This window comes from Ipomoea triloba, chromosome 4 (genome assembly GCF_003576645.1).
Source record: "Ipomoea triloba cultivar NCNSP0323 chromosome 4, ASM357664v1".
NCBI lineage: Eukaryota > Viridiplantae > Streptophyta > Magnoliopsida > Solanales > Convolvulaceae > Ipomoea > Ipomoea triloba.
Window position 1 is genome coordinate 30,126,823 of NC_044919.1, and position 22,346 is coordinate 30,149,168.

General features: G+C 33.3%; 2 protein-coding genes across 2 annotated transcripts; both read left to right on the forward strand.

Annotated features, from left to right (window-relative positions):
- The first annotated feature begins 983 nt into the window (after positions 1-983).
- LOC116015412 lies at positions 984-6,523 on the forward strand. Its single transcript, XM_031255472.1, has 5 exons — positions 984-1,142; positions 3,971-4,143; positions 5,538-5,721; positions 5,937-6,043; positions 6,125-6,523. Exons 1-5 carry the CDS (start codon positions 1,071-1,073, stop codon positions 6,204-6,206), a joined length of 618 nt encoding a protein of 205 aa, XP_031111332.1. The 5' UTR covers positions 984-1,070; the 3' UTR covers positions 6,207-6,523.
- A 9,207-nt stretch (positions 6,524-15,730) lies between these two features.
- Positions 15,731-16,839, forward strand: LOC116015382 (protein LIGHT-DEPENDENT SHORT HYPOCOTYLS 4-like). Its single transcript, XM_031255425.1, has one exon. It carries the CDS (start codon positions 16,136-16,138, stop codon positions 16,694-16,696), a length of 561 nt encoding a protein of 186 aa, XP_031111285.1. The 5' UTR covers positions 15,731-16,135; the 3' UTR covers positions 16,697-16,839.
- The last annotated feature ends 5,507 nt before the right edge of the window (positions 16,840-22,346 follow it).

Here is a 22,346-nt window from a genome sequence, read left to right on the forward strand (position 1 = left end):
TATGTTCCAATTCAGACACCGTTGGTTTTGCTGCCGCCAATTGCGGACGCCTTTGATCCTAATTATGGACTATTATTCATGCCAAATTTGTTGGTTTATTTCTAACCCATTCATAATATATATTTAAAAAATAATTAATTCCATTTTTGGTTATAGATTTATAGGTGACAATCCATAGTCATTTTTATTATAACATTTACTTCACTTTTGGTCTTAGTATTATTGTGGAATGATCATTTACGGTTCTGCCGTCGTCGGATTCCCCCTCAATAGTAAATGATCTACTATTAACATGTTAAAGGGCCTAATTGTACTTTTTAAAAATGTTTATGGACCTAATTGACTTTTTAGGTATTATTTAGGAAGATATTTCTCTTTTCTCTTTTTCTTTTGTGCATATAGTATATAATTATATATGTAGTATATTTTTTTTTGAGTACTATGTATGTAGTATATAGTATCATCATTATTTAAAAGGTTAATTTAAAATTAGTTCGAGTTGCACGCACAAATTTGCAATGTGCAACTGCACCAGTTTTTACCCATCATCTCGAGTTGTTAGGTTACATACTTACATTTATGTTATTTAGATTGTATAGGGACACTTCTCAATAAATTAATATTAAAATCAAATTGAGAATTTCTTTTTCGTGACAAGAGAAACACATACATATTAACTATTTGAGAGTGTGCATATCGTCACTTACGGGCAATAACCCTCAAACTACATATGTGTGATTAAATCGTGATAGGAAGTCCATTTGCATAGGCTCAACCAAAAGATGATTAGAACGGATCAAACTTGTAATCAATAATTATGTTTCCCTTACTCGACCATATCTTTGGGATTAAAATTGACATTTTTACCCTTTAACAATTTCACCTTGTAAGGTATCACGGGAAGTCTATGATGGCTAATTTGGTAATTTTACGAATCCAAAATCAAGGAGAATGAAAATAATCGGACAAAAAGAGCAGAGGTTTTAAGATTAGAACCCTGAAAGCCTAAAACCCGACTCCGGCGAGTACGACGATATTTGAGCTACGGCAAGAACGCAACCCAATCGGCGATGGTTTCCACAGCTACCTGGATCCGTTACCTAGCGAACAAAGCCGAGTATTCGTATTATCTCTGCTGGAAGGTCACTTTCTCCTTCTCTCTATACATTCGCACGCATACATAATACACATCGATTATATTTTCAACTAAACTCTTGTTAGTACTGTTTCAATACGTGCTTTTGGTAAGATTGTTCTGAAAATTTGGTTCATCAAACGATTGCTGATTGAGCATTCCGAATTTGTGGATAATTAATGCTTCATTGTGTGGGGTTAATTTGGTGTATCATGCTTTGAGATTGATGTTTTATTCCTGTATTCTCGAATTGTTTGTTCTAATTTTGGGTTATCAAATGAAAGTATTGAGTGAGTGCTATTGAGTGAGTGCATATGGATTAAATCTGTTGCCTAGTAATCACCCTTTGACAGTTAGGTCAAGTCTCAAAAACATTCCCTTTGAAAGCAGAGTGAGGTTGATTGCATTTTCTATGCTAGGCCTGTATGATGCAGATTATTGGAAGACATAGTCTTGGTGTTACTCTTATTATGTTTAATGAAGTAATTAACATCTCATTTAAGATTCAAGATAAATTTTTATGTAGTATGTATTAGCTAAAATGAGTTTTGTTTATCGTCCTATGTGGTTACCAAGTTTACCTTCTCTCAATACCATAGAGTTTAGCACTTTAGGGGAGAGGAAATTAACGAGCACAACATAACTAATGAGGCTTTATTAAGTGGATGACTGGATGTAATATGCATTTGTTTGGTCTCGAAGCCTTTAAAAAAGTAATAAAAATGAATCGTGTTTTTATTTGGATAGGGATGGCAATTTATCCAACCTTGCATTATCTTGTTCTGCTTTAGCCCCATCTTGCACATTAACGCCCAACTCTTACTTTTTTCCCCTTCATTTCTTCAAAATTCTACATTACCCTGCCCCCTTTCCCTTGCCGCTGCCAAATTGCCAATACAGCCACTGCTCGGTGGAAACTAGTCATATTTTTACATGATAACAAATTTCCAGGATAATTTGCCTGAGGTAATTGCATGAATGAACTACCTACTAAAATGCATGCACAAATAGAGTGAGGGCCCCAAAAAAAAAAAAATCATAAGTACTTGTAGCATCAAAATCTGGAATTTGGACATAGGCAAAAAAACTTCTTGATGTGCTCTAGCTTTATAGGATACCTGAATATAGATTGCAAAATGCAAATACAGAATGGAAAAAATGGGAAAACCTATGTTAACCATTGGTGAGAAAAAAGCAAAAGAAATTTACTCATGTCATGACCAACAACAAAAAAGTCACCATCAAATAGACAATATAACACTACCACTCTAAATGAGTTAAATGGTGTCTGAAAGCTTTTTACCTTGCAACAACCCGGTGCCTAATACATGTCTCCAACATCATTCTTTAGTGGAAAGCAAGACTTTAATCTTCATATATAGAAAATATTGAGTAAGCTCCCAAATTTTGTGTTGAAAAGTCAGTCTCAGGCAGAATATTGATTGCAGGCTAAGATTTGGATAGGAAATGCTTCGAGAAGAATGGAGATTAAAAAACACCATAAAATACAGCAATAACTAGCTCAACAGATTTCAAATGATCCATGAGGTCTAGGTTGGCTCCATCCTATGCAATTCAATGTTTATCTTGGGATTGATAAATGATGGTGTTATGTTCTCCTGTCACGGGCAAGAAAACATAAAGAAAAAATGAATAGAGAATAACAGTTGGAAAAGGAAGAGAAGAAAGTACTGGGTTTGCTTGAGACCCAAAACTCCCTTAAACCCTTTTTTTGGGATTAAATTTCTGATCCCCTTTCAATGAAATTGGTTCCTCTAAATAGGGTAAAATACAACTCATAGAATGGCTAAATAAGCTAAGTAATATGCTGAAATCTTCCAATTTACTTCTAAATAATTAAACTACCTAAATAAGTTAGAAGCTGAAACCTGAAGAGTTGTTAAGCTAGCTGATTATGTTTAAAAGTGTTTGGTAAATTAGCTTTTTGATAAGCTGATAAATGTAAAAAGACTAAAAAGGGCATCTTCGTAAACTTTAAATAGGTTTGTTTACATATTAAATTAACATTTTGAAATGAAACTATTAGCATAATCATGATCTAGCATCCGATAATGAAGTAACAATATTGTTGCGAATCTCCTTCATCATCAATACATCCAATACAATCCTATTCTATATATATATATATATATATATATATATATATATATATATAAAAGATAATCAATCTTAAAAAATAATAATAAATAATAATAAAATGGTCACATTTTTATTGGGAGCGGTAAATGATGTCATTTATTTAAAATAATAAGGATAAAGATGGAAAAAAAGTTAGGAAGCTACTAGCTTATTTTTGAAACGCTACCTTAGGTAGCATTTCAAAATAAGCTCTTATTTTAAGCTACTAGCTTATTCTGCGAACATTACCAAACAAAGCTTATAGCTCATTAGTAGTTTAAAATAAGCTATAAGCTCCTAAATAAGCTCTGTCAAACAGAGCCTTAGTAAATAACTATTTAGTAATTTATTAATATCTAAACAATGTAATATAATAAAATAAGACTTCCTGAAAAATCATGGCCCCGGCATGTATTAGATGGCATCATCCTAGAGAACCTATATGCAATTAATTGGGAGATGTTTGGACTTGCAAGATGACGTGATGGATGAACTTTATGGGTGTAGAGTTTGAGAAGTATCCTTCAGATTTATTTTTATTCAAGTGCGTCAAATAGCTATTTTTGCATTTCCCTAGTGGGGGAAAGAGGATTTGCTTACCAATGTACTGTGCTCTATTATTGGTGGATTTTTTTTCCTGAATCCGTCCCAACTTCTGGTTGTTGTTCATTGTGGTGGTTGCACATTTTGTTGCAGAACTACATTGCAGGACATATCACAGAGAAAGAAGCTGGTGATGCCATATTTAAGCATTTCTTTCAAGGAAAGTTAACATTCTTGCACTTCAATAAAGGAGAAGAAATGGCACCAACAATAGGAGCTCAGGGTGGAACCCTACTTGTGCGGAAGATACCTATGTCAAGTCCAATGTAAGTTTATATCATGCAACGGTATATGATGAGTTATTTTAGTGCTAAAGATTTCTTTGCTCTTGTAAAAAGGTGAGAAAACAGATTTACTTAATTGCATTTTATCAGATGAATACACTGCCCTATATATACATGCTAAACTACACATCCCTATGAACTGTTGTTATGGCACTACACATCCCTATGAACTGTTGTTATGGCAGATGAAACCAACATAGGGGTTTCATCTGCCATAATAATAGTTCCCATGGTGGTTTCCTATGCTGCAACAGCTCTGAATCATGGACATATGGTTCTTGCTTAGTTTCTTCCCTCCCATTTTTCAATACATGCAAAGTTGAGATAAATCAGTCATTAGCATTCCTCTGAGATAAGAATGCATCGAAGTTGACTTTTCCTTTGAGATGATTTTTTAGTGGTAGTAGAATAGTATTTCAGGTTAAAGGTTTGCTCTCATTATTTTAGTCAATGGAAACATAAACACTACTGGGGTTCCCCCCATCAGATGGCCCACACACCATCACCACACACACACAAAGAAAAAGGAGAAAAAAAAACACCAACACTACCATACATATGTGTGTGTCATTTTGGTTAATAAACTAATATTGTCTTCATTGTTTTGTTTATAAGCATTGAACAAAAACCATTGAAGTTTTTATTGTGATTTATCTTTTACTTTCATTCTGAAAGTTTCTCTTCTGCACGTATATATAATACCCATTTTTACAAGAGGAAAACATAAGGCTGTGTACATTGTCCTTATCCAAGCATTACTTGAAGTCAGAGCCTTGCATACTAGATTTGAACTTGTAAACTATGAAAGTAACTTAAAATCACTTGAGAGAAAAAGAGTAATTGAACTAAGTGAAGTTTTACCATTCGAAGTATTTATCCAAGGTGAATACAATATACACAAAAAAACTCATAATGCTTATTGATTGAACATTTTAAAGAGCTAAACAATAAAATAATCATGTGCTAGTTGAGAAATTGAGTTTCTTTGAAAGCATTTAAAAAAATTACACCCTGCTTCTGCGCGAGTCTTTCCATGAGCTTTTGTCATGCCTTTTGCCTTCATTTTCTTTAAATTTGAAAAGGTTTTAGTAGTCTACAAAATAAAGTAACAAAAACCAATGCTTCATGAGAAATGCTCTCTTTTAACTGGACCTATGTTCTTTTTTTGACCCAACCCATAATTTCGTTCTCTAGTCATTATAGAAAAATAGTGGAATAATTTACTAATTTCACTATATCTATGAGTGTTCTAAATTCTAGTGGGCTCAATTGACCTCACTGTTAAAATTAGCTCTGCTCATGAAAGTTGGCTTTTATGATTTCGTTTGTGTTCTTCATTCGATTTTTTCTTAAGATTTCATATCATTCTTTCACAGGAAAGTTTTTGTAGGAGATGTTGTAGTCCTTAAGAGCCCTGTTAAGTCTGATAATTTTCTGGTGCGGAGATTGGCTGCCATTGAAGGATATGAGATGGCTTCCACTGATGAAAAAGATGAACCATTTGTACTTGAAGAAGATCAGTGCTGGGTAGTAGCTGACAATGAAAACATAAAGCCCAAGGTATATACACTTGTTGAAATTTTCATTCTGCATTATCTGCCCCAGTGCCTCTGCAAATTTAGTTTTCTCTTTTTGTTTAACTTAACCAGAACCTTAATTTCACCTACCACAAGTCTGATACTGTTCAAAAAGAACTATTTCACCCCAGAGCTCTGTAATTTGCGCACACGCTCTGAGATGAGTATTTAGATTCATTTTCCTTTGCCTAATAACAGGATGCAAATGATAGCCGGACATTTGGCCCCGTTTGCACGGCTGATATAATCGGTAGAGTTATTTACTGTCTAAAATCAGCTGTTGATCATGGCCCTGTTAACAACAGGTGTGTTTTCTTATCGTGGTTCGACTATTTATGGTACGTTAAAAATTCTGATTGTAATAAAATATAGTTGGTTTTTTCCAGCATTTTTAGCATGCAGAAGGATACACCTGTGCTTGAAGTCGAGCTGGATGTGGATGAGATGGTAAAGAATCACAAAGCATAGACTGCCAAGAAAACGCGTAGATCCTTTCAGTTCAATCATACCTTTCTCTGGTTTATTCTGTGTGCCAGCATGATTTTTATTTATGCCGTGAGTAATTATCACAAGAATAAGTCATTTCCTGTGGGATCGTAGCTAATTTATCATTTTTCACCCATCAAAATACCCCTTTGTAGCTGTTATTCTGTTAGTTTACCTTGCTTTCAGATGGAATCATAGCATGGAACTAACTGAAAAACGACTAATGGTCAAGAGATTATGTTGTTGGTTATAGACTAGTCTCCAATTTATTGCTTCCCCATTGAGGGGTTTTTGGTGAAGCTTTTGAGAAAAATTACATATATGGAGGAGAGAGGAGAGAGTTGAGGGAGGGTTTTTCTGCTATTTGCTGGCCAAATGCAGTTTTTGAGGAGGAACAGGAAAAAAAAAAAAAAAGTTTGAGTGAGCGAGGCAAGCGTGCCTAGCATGTGTGTGCATTTCATGCGCCCGCTAGGTGTGTTGGTGATCATCTACATCTTTTGTTTGTTTACTTTGCTCTAAACAAATGCTTGGTTTCAAGTTGTTAAATTTAGGGTGGTTACAAGTTCAATGGTGTATTTTTCAAAAAAATAAATAATTATGTTTGGTAGCTGTCACACTTTTTATTTTGTTACAAGCAATCTCAACCAAGTTTCTTATATAATTAACTTGGTAATCATAAAGTTTCAAGTTCAACTTCTTGTGAGAGCTGTCTATTGACATTTTTTTTGTTTAATCAACCAAAACTTTTAGTTCAAAATTTGGAATGTTAAATATACACCATAACTTTTCTAATTTTAAGGTTTCACGGATTATACACTGTACTCTTTTGTACAATTTTGATGTTTAAAAAAAAATTGTACACATAATTTATTTTAAGAAACATCCTTTAAGACACCAAGAATAAACATTGATTTTTTTTTTTTTTAAATGACTTAAGTTGGGGAATTAAAATGCATGTGATGCATAGAAAATATTACTCCATCAAATAGACATGTATGTCGCTATGATTAATGCGTCAAATAGAGGACATGTCGCTATGGTTCATATGTTTTGTTCTTTGATGAGAGTTAACTAAGGTTGATTTATATGTTCTTTGTCGACTTTCGAGTAGGTTTTCATGTAATTAAATAAAAAAGATATAATTATATTTGTTTTGTTTTTAGGCATAACATAATTATCAAATAACAAAATTATAATTTATAAATAAGATTATGGTATTACAAAATCTTTTAAAGTAGATTATATACTCAAGCTTTAGTACATTTATGAAAAATGAGAATAATAAAATCTGAAATCAGTTTACTTTTATTTATCATTAATTTATAATATGAACCTTATCCACTCTTAAGTCTTAACTGTCAAAACAGTCCTGCTATTGGTGATTTAGACAAAGATTCCTAATGGCAGAAAAAGGTATATAAGAAAAGGGCCATAATTAATAAAATGATTAAGTTGTACGAAATCGCGTTTAACTTTTTTTTTTTTTTGAAAAAAAAAAGAAAAGAAATCGCGTTTAACTTTTTTTTATATATAAATTGTTTATATATTATTGCCTCTACCAATCAGGTAATACCTTTGCCTCTATCATCACAATTTTAATTCTATTGAATAAAGAAAGTATGAAAAAGATTAAAAAAAAAACTTTGCAACCTCGTTTTTTTAAATATATTTATAACATAGGTATTTTAACTTTGTCGAATTAAATCATAGATCCCATGAAACATATCGAGTCTACCTTTGTATTAAGAATTTAAGACTCACACCAAATTGTACACTCCAACCCCAACCCAACCCGGTCCAATTCAAGCCTATAACTTGGGAGCCTGATCCAAATTGTTCGAGTACTCCTACCTAACCTTATTGTTGAAAATAAATTTTAAGTGTTACATCTTATCAATTAAATTACTGCTTTAAGAGCAACCTCAATCTCTTTCATGCCAATTGATATGTGCCACACCAACAAAAATTAAAATGAAAAGATGGAATAAATGTGGTATTACTGATCTTATCTGCTTTGGAATATAATTAGACGAAAAGGAATTTGTGCAAGTCGTATTATGCCCCAACATGGGTGATTGATTGATTGCTAGCTATAAGTCTATAACACTTTTTAAGATATCATCTCATAATAAAATAAATAAAAATCATAAATTACTATTTAAATTAAAGAAAAACGGGTACTTGGAATATGACGTCTCGTGTGATGTTGGATGTTTATATAGTAAATGTGTATTTGAGAATTTCATATATGTTATTAAACTTAAATAATATTTGGAAGTTATTAAGTTGAAACATTATTTTAAAATTTTATTAAGAGTTATTTAATATTTGGGAAATGAGAGAGAAGAATTACCTAGATTAAAATTTACGGGAAGCAAATTAACTCTTTGTTAATATATTAACTTCCCGGAACTCTTCGGCAAATTATGCTATGGACCCGGGTCCAGCTTGCAAGGAAGACCCAAGTCCATGTTCACAATTTCAAAAGTCTATGTTCACAATTTTAGAACTCTATATTCACAATTTTAAATTTTAATATACAAAATTACATTACTCAATATTCACAATTTTTGAACTCTATATTCATAATTTTATAATATAGGTTCAAAAATTGTGTTGTACTATTGAATATAGAGTTATGAAATTGTGAACACAGAGTTGTGAAATTGTGAACATAGAGTTCTAAAATTGTGAATATGGACATGGGTCCACCTTGCAAGGTGAACCTGGGTCCATGGCATAGCAGCTTCTTTGCCTAACGAGTTTTTTTCCAAAATAGTCCATCGACTATTGTTCATTCTCAATTTTGCATTTCGACTTTTAATGCATCAAATGTGGTCCCTCAACTTTCAAAAATTCACCAAATTCAGTCATCCGTTACATATTCCGTCTAATCAGTGTTAAAATGGAGTGCATTTTCGTCCATTTATCTATTGTTAGCCTAATAAACATTGAGAAATAGTTGATGGACCATTTCGGGAAAAACTCTTTTATTTATTTCATTTTTGTTTATTTTCGTTTTTTTAGACTATCAAATTAGAATTTTTTGTAGATTTTTTCTCACAAATATAAATAGTTAAAATCAAATTGTTAAAAGAGTTTTTCCCAAAATTGTTCCTCAACTATTTCTCGATGTTTATTACGCTAACAATAGGTAAATGGATGGAAATGCCCTCCATTTTAACACTAATTAGACGGAATATAATATGTAACGGAGGACTGAATTTGGTGAATTTTTGAAAGTCGAGGGACCACATTTAGTGCAATTAAAAGTCAAAGTGTAAAATTAAAAATAAGCAATAATCAAGGGACCATTTTGAGAAAAAAATTCTTTTGGATGGTTCCTTGGCTTTGATGGACTATTATTAGGATGAAGCAGTTGGGTACTTGGGTATAGTCGCATATTTGGGATTTAATATATATATTAATAATTATTTACATGCATACATTTATATTATATTTCTCATGTCAGATAAGTTATCAGTGTATTAGTTTTAAAGTTGGTGTCTTTAATCGCCATGTAACTTCTCTTGAGAGTTTGGATATATATACATCTATTTTTGGAGATGACATGAGATAAAGTCTTAGTAATGAGGCAAGTACTCTTAGAGGTGTTTGAGATGAAAAAATATACTAATAAAAATCGAGATATGAAAAGTTAATTTCATTAGTAAATACTAAATACAAGAGAATATATCTTTAGATAAAATTCTCAGTTACACAAATATTACACGCCTGAAGACTTCAACAAGCGATTGGCTTGATCGTGATGACATTTGTCATAATTGCACTCATGACCTTAATGTCTGTACGAGAGTCATGCTCCACCCACTCAATCATCATTTTCAGGCATATGCATTTGTTTTTTAATAATATGATTTGATGTTCAAATGATATACATATATATGTGTATATATATGTGTGTGTGTGTGTGTGTGTGTGTATGGACGGGTTCTGGTGTAGAGATGACTTCCTGTGCAGTTGACGCACCTTAAACATTAAAATGGCGTGCTTTAAGCACACAAACAAAGCACATAATTAAGAACACAAATCACGCACATCTAAAGCTTTAGACCGACGCACCTTAATTAAGTACACAAATCACGCATCTAAGGTTTTAAAATGACGCAGCACCTTAAGTTTCACACAATTGACGTACCTTAAGCATACAAATCACGCACCTTAAGAAGGAGAACAATGAACCTTAACAACCGCACAAACGCAGCTGAAAAGTTCAACTGCACGCGAATCCATTTCTATATATAATTAATTAATTAATTAAGATTTGACTAAGTTATCTGCTTGAACACAGAATCCCCTTTATGTTTTTCCCTTTTCAAATGTTTCTTACGTAGGTTCTCTCATCTACAAATCTTTCTAAATTTGATTCTTGCCCATACCAAACATAAAAATGTCTGGATGGAAAATTCCGATTCCTTTTTAAGGGCACATTTTTATACTCGTGCATATAAATTAAAGCAATTGAGTTGTGTCAAACCAGAGTTCTATACGTACGGTTGAGTTTGTTTTATCTACCTTTATCTAATAATTGATTTTAAATATGATTTGTTTATCGAAGACAATATGTTAATATGTCTTCCGAGCACATACCAGTACAGTGTCAATTGTAAAACATGATCAATTACTTGGCACTACACAGAATGTTATACAGAGTAGTTTAATTTGTAGCGAATATATAATAATTTTTTTTTTATATATGCGTATCAATTAGCATCATATATGTTTTGATGGCAGTAGCGTGCTAGACTTGGTCTTCTTGACCTCAGCGGCTCCACCCAACCAACTTGAAAAAGTGTTTGAAAATCTTGTAAAGTGTTCTTGTTTTGGGTTTGAAACTAGAATCCTCAGTCACGAGTTCGAATTTCATTACAATATTATATTATTTAATTTTTATTTATCAAGTGATTATCACTATGTTATACGTACACTCACCCTATCAAAAAAATATAAATAATTTCAATCAAACGGTCCACGAGAAGACGTTACCAAAACTAAAAATAAAATTTTAACCCCTCCTCATGTATAGTACTATGTAGTGTATAAAGGTGGTGTTGTTTTTGAGTAGGACATAAAGATAAGTTGTGACGACATGGTCTTCAATAAAGTCCACATAATACCACATGGGCTGCTCCATTCCCTCCCGGATTTTAAGTCTTTAATTTTTGCAACTTTTTCACCATTTTCATTTGTCCTTAACCACTCCTTTCCATTATTATTATTTTTTTCCATTCCATTATTTAATTATAGAAAATGTTTATGATATGATCCAGATATTAGTACTAGGAAGACGTTGTGTGCTAGGTTTAACAAGGAAAGGTTTGACAAGAATATTATGTTTCACTCATTTGACCACCCTTTTGACTGCATATAATTGTATTTGGTATTATTAAATTAGTAATGGTTTCCAATCATATACAATACAATTATGTGTGAAATACATAATGATACTAATTAATTAGGATAAGTTATGGTGTCAATGGCACGTTAGAACTTTCCTTTGAAAATACTTTCCATCCAAACCTTCACGATGTAGGTGATGATAAAACTCTTTATATTCACAAACCCTTTATATTCACCGAATATTTACGAATTAATTGACTCAATTTTTAAAAAGGTTCATTTATATATTATGTGTAAAAATATGATGACACAGTACTAGATAAGATCAACTATGGTGCCGATGGCACACATTAGAGCTTTCCTTTAAGGACAATAAGGACTTAGGTAAATTTAAAATCTTGTAATTATTAAACTAATTACTTGACCAACTCGGTTAGAATTGTGATTTAAAATTTCTTTATTATCTTATTTCACGCCACTAAGGAATGAGTTTAAAGGATTAGTATAGAAAAAAACCTGGTTGAGAGTGGTGACAAAAATTTAAACTCCTGATATTTTAGTACAAGAATCACGTTTGACTCGCTCAATTAATCCTTTCGGGACATCTTATTCTTAAATTAGTAGTGATTATAAAAAGATGTAAAATCTTGTAAAGGACTATAGGGAACTGTATTGGCTAGCTAACTCAGAAGCCAATCAATGGACAACTTGGTGCTACTCCTGTATACAGATTTAGTTTACCATTTTATGCAATTTTTTTTGGTACGGTTCACATAATTTTATACGAAAATGATGGTGTCATCATGTTGTGTACTAAAAAAAGAAATACAACATTTTGACTCCCCATCGAATGGCATTCGCCCATTTTTCACAGTAGGTTGTAGTGTTGTACTCTTGTGATGTGATCACAATTTTTGTAATTTGATTTTATCTCCCCTTTATCGACAAAGAAAGCATACTCACAATACCCAAAATTCCGGGTGGGGGAGTGGATAGGGAATAACTCTCTTATTTTAAATGTATGAGTTTAATTTTTGTCAACACAATCTCCTTCAATCCTATGGAGATTGGAGAATGACTCTCAGCTCGTATCTAAAGGTCGGTCACAAGTTCAATTCTTATCCGCACCCTCTTGCTCGATCGAGTCAATACCTAGTGCGGTTTGAGTCTATTTTCTCTTGTATCGACAAAGAAAGCATAATCACAGTCCCGAAAAGCCGAGTGGATAGAGAATGACTCCCGTACTTTAAAGGTATGAGTTTGATTTTTGTCAACACAATCTCAGCTCCTTCAATTCTATGGAGAATGACTCTCAGCTCGTATCTAAAGGCGGGTCACAAGTTCAATTCTTATCAGCACCCTCTTGCTCGATCGAGTCTGTACCTGGTGCAGTTTGAGTCTATCTTCTCTTGTATCGACAAAGAAAGCATAATCACAACCCCGAAAGGCGGAGTGGATAGAGAATGACTCCCGTACTTTAAAGGTCATGAGTTTGATTTTTGCCAACATCATCTCAGTCAATCTATGGAGAATGACTCTCAGCTCGTATCTAAATGCTGGTCACAAGTTCAATTCTTATTAGCACCCTCTTGCTCGATCGAGCCTGTACCTAGTGCGGTTTGAATCTATCTTCTCTTGTATCGACAAAGAAAGTGCATACTACATTCATCCTCAACACCCCCATCCATCGTATGGCCTTTATCCCTAATTTCTAACAATAGATTGTATTGGTGTGACATGATCACAATATTTGTAATTTGATTTTCTCTCCTTCCCTTTCTAACAACAAATTGCATTATTGCAATATTGGTGTGACATGCCAGTGATTGTTATAGTAATTTGATTCTATCTCTTCTTATATATCAAGAAAAAAATAATACATATTTACACACACGTGAACTTATGCCACGCCATGCATGTAGTGAATTTAATTTGTACACTCCATGCATTGTACTTATGCGCACTTTGTGTGTTGTGCATTGCTCCTTGTGATTCACATTCTTGGCGCACCATATACTACACTAAATTAAAGTTTGTCATCACACGAGCAAAGGTTAGTTGTTGTACGATGCCAACATAATGTGACGTGCAGATGTGACATAGTAATATTCAAACTCATCATTTTTATGAAATCCTTTAATTAATTATTTACGGAAAGATCCAAAACCACTACCTAAATATATGTACACACTGGGTAAAACCCTCTTATGACCTTAGTTGGCAAAGTAATCACAAAGAGATAATTTAGTCTAACTGATATGCTCAAACTGAGTTTAACTTGAAATCTTATAGTTATCAAATCAATTGTTCGACCAAAATAGGAGTTGCCTTACATTTTATGAAATCCATTCCAAGATCTGATCTGCACAAAATGGGTTGGCAAGTCGTCCTGTATATACAGAAAAAACGAATGGAAGAAGGGTGGGGGAGGGGGTAAACATACAGTGATGATTCCTTAAAGGGGTCACCGTACCCTATACTAGGTTATGTTATGTACAACTGTCACACACACAAAAGCTTAATTAACATTATTGGCCCATTAATACGTACTTTAAGGTTAAGTATAACGTGTCCTGGAGATGATTGAGGCAAAGGATTTATTTATTTATTTTAGACCAAAAAAGTGGAAAAATTATTATTAAGAACTAAAACTCATGTTGAGAATACGAGGAGGCTGTGCTCCCAAATCTCAGTACTAGTATGAACCAAAGAGGCTCTAGCTAATTCATGAGCCATCCGATTAGCTGTCCTCACATGCTCGATAACAATGTTACCCAATGAGTGCAGTACATATATGCACCCCTTCACCACTAACCCTACCTAGTCCAAATTAGCCTCTTCCATGCATGCATGATGATACTTTGCAAGTAAATTAATGTGGTACTCTTTATTTGGCTAGTGAAGCCAGTTCGTCAAGAGGCATAATAGTGCTTTCCAATAGCTATGACAATTACTTTAATAACGTAGCTGGTGTAAGTCAACTATAATATACTGACTCTTGCAAGTCAAGTTGCGTTGATTGGCATTTAATTTCTCCCAACCAATTGAACTAGTATAGAGTCAGTCCTTCAAAATTCAAAAACCTAATTCTTAGATTTATAATTTAGATAATTATATTAGACCAATTGACTACTCTATACACCCATTATAAATAAAAGAAATTATTAAACTATATACAAAACATACAACAAATGGAGTATACATATAATAGTTGTACAGTACGTATAGCCAAGATATAGATGCAGACATACACTGTTTGTGATGAGACATTATCCATCAAAGGGAGAATGATGCTTGTGTTGATGTTTTTTTTTTTTTTTTTTTTTTTTTTTTTTTTTTTTTTTTGCTTGTGTTGATGTTTTATCATTTATTTTAGTAGATAACCTTAATCATTTTTTTTTAGAGGTTGGGTCTATATTATATTCTTTCAACATAAATTTATATATGCATATACTTATTAAGCTTCACACGCCAGTGTACATTGAAATTCAGGTAGGGCATTAATAATAATAATTTAATTTGGTTATTTGCCCTTAATTCTCTCCCTCTCATTCACCTATATGCCCTTTGAATTGAACAACAAAGAGGTAATTTGGCAAGTGACAGGACAAGGCAACGAGGATGGAATCGACCCATCGGGTTATGAACTGAAATAAGCTGAAAAAAATGCCATGTTACATTGCTCCCTTTGTACACCATACCTTACATTAACCTTTTCCTTTTCTCCCTCCCACCCTTTACTCTCACAATTCTGTTCCGTTACCCTCCCTGAAACATGACACTGACAGCTACACAAATATAAGCAAAAGCAGATCGAAAAGAGATAATGGAGGCCGTTACTCCCTCTTTCCTCCCGACCCCTTCCCTTTATATATATATATATAGCAGTGAGTTATTATATATAAAGACTTAATGTATATACAAGTTACTCAATATTTAAATAGTTGAATTGGTGATACTTAAAAATTTATTATCATATAGGTATTTGGGTCAATTATATTTTTGACGACTCTGCCCTGAATATAAGAAATAAAGTGAATATATATATATATATATATATATATATATATATACTAACATTTCTTTCATATATATGAATGAAAGAAAAGTATGTATTAGGTTGCTTCCCTCAAATGGGGAAAAAACCCATTGGTTTAAGGTGTAGAGAAAGTAAAAGCTAATAGTAGCATTTGGTTTTATAGTATTACTCGAAACAAAGAAACACTCAAACGAGATGATGAAACATAGCTGCCAGAAAGCTTTCTAGTCTTACATCAATCTCATCATCATCATCATCATCATCATCATCAACATCCATCCATGCATATCCGACATCAACCTCTTCCACTCTCTCTCTCTAGTCTCCATCTGTAGTCTCACAAACGGAAATCCTCTGATATATCAATCAAAACCCTCACTTTATTTTTGCCTCTTCTGAATGTATTCTTCTGTTCTTCCCTTTGTGGTCTTTGTTTGTGTTTTATATATATGATATATATGAGGTTTTGAATTGAAAGTTGAAACCCTAGAAATATATATTCAAGAAATCGATGGATCCGTATCCGGAAGTTGAGAGTTTGAATCCGGGGAAGAATAGCGGCGGTGCGGGGAGCTCGGCGGCGGCGGCTTCGTCTTCTTCGTCGGCGGCTGCGGCGGCGTCGGCGTCGACGTCGAGCCGTTACGAGAATCAGAAGCGGCGGGACTGGAACACGTTCGGGCAGTACTTGAAAAACCACCGGCCGCCGCTCACGCTCTCCCGGTGCAGTGGAGCTCACGTGCTGGAATTTCTCCGGTATCTCGACCAGTTCGGGAAGACGAAAGTCCACACGCCCGTCTGTCCCTTCTACGGCCACCCTAACCCGCCGGCGCCGTGCCCCTGCCCGCTCCGGCAAGCTTGGGGTAGCCTCGACGCGCTCATTGGCCGCCTCCGAGCCGCGTACGAGGAAAACGGCGGCAAGCCGGACACCAACCCTTTCGGAGCTCGCGCCGTCCGCCTTTATCTCCGAGAGGTTCGTGACCTGCAGTCCAAAGCCAGAGGCATTAGCTACGAGAAAAAGAAGCGGAAACGCCCGCCGCAACCTCCTCCGTCTCAGCCACCTCCGCCACCGTGAACCACCAGGTCAAATACCATCATATCCCTAAAAACCTACTATTCTTCCACTCACCCAAGTTATCATCCTTATCTCATAATAATAATAATAATAATTGTAAATGGGTTCAAGCCAGTTAGCTATGGATCGGATAACCTAGTCTGGTTTATATCTGGCTAGGGTTACAAAGCTGGGTTTACCCAAATAAAAAATAATGATGATGGTAAGAGTGGCATTATTGGAGTGGTATGTAGGTTTACTATTGGTAATTATATATTATTATGTATTATGTTATAATGGTGGAATTGTGGGATGATCTGATCTGTTAAACCATATATATATGTCCATTACTTTATATCATTATTTGTGTTTGAATTTCACAGGATTTTGAGTCTTTAAACTGTGAAGTCTACTGGGTATTGATAAGAGTTTTTGCTTTTTGTTGAGTGGCAGATTTCTTCTGCAACATCTTTCAATTCTCTCTGACTCTCTTTTTCGCTTTTGCTGTGTATGTTCTTCATTTCTGCACTGTTCTCTCCTGCTCTTCTACAGCTTTGTTCTTGTTGATATTATTATTATTATATTTTGGGACTCATAAATTAAATCACTTCCACTGTGATGTGTATAGTGGGAAAACTGTAAAGTCCTTTCCCTTAAACATTCTCTTACAAGTTCAACTTGAGCTGCCTATAAGCTTATTGATCGGCCTTCTTAGTTTGAGTCGATCAGTTATGAGTTACTTAGATTGCTTTACCTCTTGTGGTCCTTTGTCGACTAGAGTCACAAAGTGAGTTTACTCAGTGCACACACTCAGGTAGTGGTTGCCCTGTCACTCAAAAAATTCATGCAATAATGGGTTGTTCCTTAGTATAGTTCTTGATATGAGATGAGTGATAATGGTGCACAAAATGGGATCAAATATCTTAATATATAATATGTGACGGTTCTTTAGCTAGGTTTCTTTGGATACCTAATTATTAGAAGAAGATGAATGAGCTGAACAACAGGAAAGGTTTGGAATGATAGTAAAATCTGCAAAATTTGTAATCAAAGACAAACCTAGCTAGATCTGCACAATTGGAAACAGGTAAAAACAAGATTATATTGTGTGTATATATATACATTTGATGTAACTAGCTAGCTACTACTTGTGTGCATATGAAACATTGTTGTTTTAGTTAATCATATATCAATTCTGCCCGACAACAATCCTATGATATTGGGTGATGTTGGTGAGGCGTTGTACTATGAACTTTAATTTTCCTTTGACTACTCGGTCTAAAAATGAGAAAGCTAACCTCCAGTCTATAGTCTATACAATTCTTGAATATTGAAATAATGTGCTCAGATCATTCCATGTGAAAATGGATTGATGAAGAACATCCTAGCCACTGTATGCCTAGATATTGACAGTATTTTCAATTTTTTTTTTAAATTATGAAAACTCATAGTCACTAATCAAATCTACGCTTAATTTGGGTGAAACTCGCATTCAATCCTAACCAACAAAAGACTTCAAAGAGGTAATTAGCCTAGATTGTCTATAGTTAGCGGACTCAAATTGAGTACCTTGTGGTATTGTATGTATATTAGTTATTGTATGCTGCATACAGACAATTTTAAAACATAAAAATAAATTTATGGAAAGCTTGCAATTATTATTCAAAGGTGCACTTTGGGTGCAACCAACCTTATTTCAAGAAGGTAAACTAGCTTAGATTGTCCATAAGTGACTGGCTCAAATCAAGAACCTTGTGGTTACTAAATCAATCGTCCAACCAACTTTGTTAGAGTTGTCCCAAGATAGTCTTTTAAGTTTTAACTTTTATGAAGGCTGTGTTCAAATAATAATAATAATAATAATAATCACTTATGGTTATAAAATAAATTATAAATATATAGTTTGTAATAAGTTGATGTGTAAAAAGTTCTGTGAGAATGAATAATATAATGAAGGGGTCCCATTAATCCATTACAGCCCGTTTGGTTCGCTGGAAAATATTTGGAGGAAATGGAATTCAAATTCCATGGAAAACAAATTACCAAGAAAATAGATTCAATTGTTTGATTGGTCGAAAAAAAATTGCTGGGAATATATATTCCATTGTTTGGTTGGATTTGGAATGGTAAGTAATTATGAATATAAAGACCAATATGCCCTTAACAATTAATAGTGACAATAAATTATATTATTTTGATGAGGGTAAACTTGTCCAATTGCTCAATACTTTCTTTCCAAACTCTAAGGAAAACAAAACACCAACTCCTAGCAAAGAATTTGTTTTCCTCCACTTTTGGGAACTCAAGTTCCATTGGAAAACATTTTCCATCCAACCAAACAATGGAAAAGCACATTTTCCTTCACTTCATGGAAAATCTTTTCCATGGAAAAGATTTTCCATCCAACCAAACACCCCCTTATATCGTATTTTGGTGTCAGAAAAATAAATAATTAAGTTGGTCTAGGAACTATAGATACTTATTGTATGTCTAATTAATAAGTAAAATATATATTTGCAATATAACTATCACGAAATTAAAAATTTATCGTGAAAGTTTGCGCGCTATTAAATCAATAAAGTTGGCTGAGCAAGTGGAGTATAATTTCCATACTAAAAAGTCATAAGTTCAGTCCTGTCAATACCTTTTTAATCGCTTAGTGAGGGTTTGCCAGCTATTAAATTAAGAACCTAATTGGTTACTAGCTAGTTTAAAGATGGTGTGATTGAGAGGTGGTAGCAATAGCAGGGAAGATGCCTGGCCTGGATATATATATATATATATATATATATATATATATATATATATATATATATATATATATAAACAAAAAATATTAATGGTAATTATATTTTATATTTACTTATAATTGTAGCTGATACACACACACTCAATGAACTTAAAAAATGAAAATAGACATTACATGACAAATACGAAACATAATGTTATTTAATATATATAACTCTATTTGAGATAATTTAAATGTATATTTACTTATATTATACTGTTGCAAGATTTAAACCTTACCCTTTATGTACTATAAATCCAAACTAAATCAAGTCTATTGATTAGGGTTCTTATTGGAAGAAGATTGATGAGAGTGGTTATTATAATAATGAACAGTTCACCCAATAATTGAACATTGTTATCACTTATTATCCTTCTCGTTGAAATTTCAGAAGGAAAAATAAGAAATGTGAATTAAAATTGGGATGACGCGTATATCATCGTGTGCTCATTAAAATTACATCAAATTGAAAAAAGAAAAAAGTAATTAAGACCTTCAATTAATTTAAACATTTTTTTTTAAAAGAACCCTTCCACATGGGACAAAGGAGGTTAATTATTAGCTAGGACAATGCAAATCACTCCATCAAATTTCAAATTATATTCCTAATGTAGATTTTTTTTTTTTTAGATTTGCATAATGAAAATAGTTTGTTATTGTTTGCCACATCAAGAAATAAAGTAAGAGAGTAGAAATTTAGAAAATATGTAGTAGCTAGAATTCTTCTAAGCCTATTGTATATGTTTTTAGGGTTGAATGCTCTCTATATATTTGACCATTTTCATTTAAAATATGTGCACCTTTGACAACCAAAATGACACGACCTTGATGATAATCTCTTAATACATTTGTGAGTTTAAAGAATATTAGAGTAATCGCTTCAATAAAATCTAAATGCGGAACTTTTGTCAAGTCAATCAAGGAAGAGAAAGGGAAACAAACCGTGTAATAGTGTTGATGCGTGATGTAGTGTGAGCGGGGTGTGAAAATGGGTGTAAAGTCGAACCACGGGGATTGGATTTTATGGCATGTAAGGAGTAATCACCTAGACTCTAGTCACCAAGGTCTTGAAACCCATAAGGATCCAAGCAAACCATTTTAAAGATTAAGGTGTAACAACTAAGAAATATTTTTGGAATTTTGGATATAAGTGAAAAACAAGATTAAATTAGGCGAAAATACTATTTGGAAAGATGGGTTAAATTAGGTGAATTACTCTATTGATGCTTTAATTCTTGGATTGGGGAATGAACGACGACCCTAGGTTCTTAAGGCTAGCACGAAGGAATCCAAGTTTTCACAAGAATTAGAACAAAGGTTGTCCCATTTCCATGGTGTACCAACCTAGGTTCTTGAAGAACAAAAACTATTTAGCCCCAAATCTACCCCTATTTCCATAGAAGAGAAAATGGGTTCGAAATTGAGTTGGCTTAAATCTTCCATCCAACTTCCATTCCAAAGACAAACAATAATCAATGATCACTAACTATTGAAAGATAGAAATAAACCCAATTCAAACTTACGAACCTTAAATGTGTGTTCATCCCCTTTTATGCAAAAATCACATAACAAACATCAATAGAAGTAATAAACACCTAATCTAACCCATATATAAGACTACTCACTCATATCAATGGTAAGCATAGCAAGATTTAGCAAGGAAAACATAAATACGCAATAAATGTAAAGACAAGTTGAAGAAGAGGAAATGAGAATTTTACTATTAATGAGGAAGAAAATGTTGTTGGAATCCCTTCCAAATCTTCAATACAAGCTCCAAGTGTGTTCCCCAATGTAAATCTAAGCTATACTAAGCTAATAATTGCTAAGGAAATGAAGTAAAATAGTTCTAAACTCTCTAGGGTTCGGACTTAGGTACAAAATGCAGAAAATTGGACTAAATACTGTGCAAAGTACCGGGTATACGGCTTATCATACGGCCATATGAGAGGCCGTATAGTAGGCTGTTTGTTTCCTTCACTAGTAGATGGGGCAAAACGGCCAGCCATACGGCCCCTCATACGGCCGTATGGCTGGCATTTCAGCCTTCTTTTTGCCTTCTTCTCCGGATCTTCTTGAGTGCACTCCCCCCGACCTCTAACATCGTCCCTTTATGCTCCAAAAGACTTCCAAATGACTCATTGCGACCATTTTATCTAAAGAACATCAATTCACACAAACAAGTCATAGGTTCAACTCAACTACAAGCATTTTGTTATAAAAAAAAGGTTAAAGAATGGGGTGAAAACGTGTTAAGAATCAAAGACATCAATGCGCCTAGCGGACCAACTTATGCCAATTGATGACAACCTTTTCTTTTTATAACTTTATTAAAAAAATTACTTAAATCCAAATTAACACTCGCAGAATATTTTTCTGTTTTATTGCATATTTCCCCACACCATCTGATTTGTCTAAAAAAAAACTACACAAAAAAAAAAAAAAAAAAATCTATTGTTAGAGCAACTAATATCAACAACTGAGTATATTTTTATTTTTTCAATTTTTATGGACCCCAACATCCATCTCATATTTCACTATCTCACTCAATCTCAAAAACTCTGATTTTCAATAGTTTAGAGTTTTGTGTGAATTTTGTACGCACTCATCAAGTTACAAAACTATATCCTAATTATTTTTTATTTTTTATTATTCTAAAAATTAGAATTATAATTGTAATTATCATTATTATAATTTATATTTAAATTAAATACGTCAAATTTTAATTTAATTGATAATTCATAATTATAAAATTTCAAATCAAATAATTGGTTATTAAATTATGTATTACATTAAAAAAAACTCAATTTCTATAAATTTTAAAATATTTAATAACAAAATTAAATAAGAAAAAATGTAGAAATTAAAAAATTATAAAGAAGA

What these genes read in the sequence shown, in the direction of transcription:
- LOC116015412 (XM_031255472.1), top strand. Translation starts at nt 1,071, where the DNA reads ATGGTTTCCACAGCTACCTGGATCCGTTACCTAGCGAACAAAGCCGAG. An exon ending in ATACCTATGTCAAGTCCAAT is followed by an intron (nt 4,144 to 5,537) that starts GTAAGTTTATAT and finishes ATTCTTTCACAG; the next exon opens with GAAAGTTTTTGTAGGAGATG. An exon ending in ATGAAAACATAAAGCCCAAG is followed by an intron (nt 5,722 to 5,936) that starts GTATATACACTT and finishes GCCTAATAACAG; the next exon opens with GATGCAAATGATAGCCGGAC.
- LOC116015382 (XM_031255425.1), top strand. Translation starts at nt 16,136, where the DNA reads ATGGATCCGTATCCGGAAGTTGAGAGTTTGAATCCGGGGAAGAATAGC.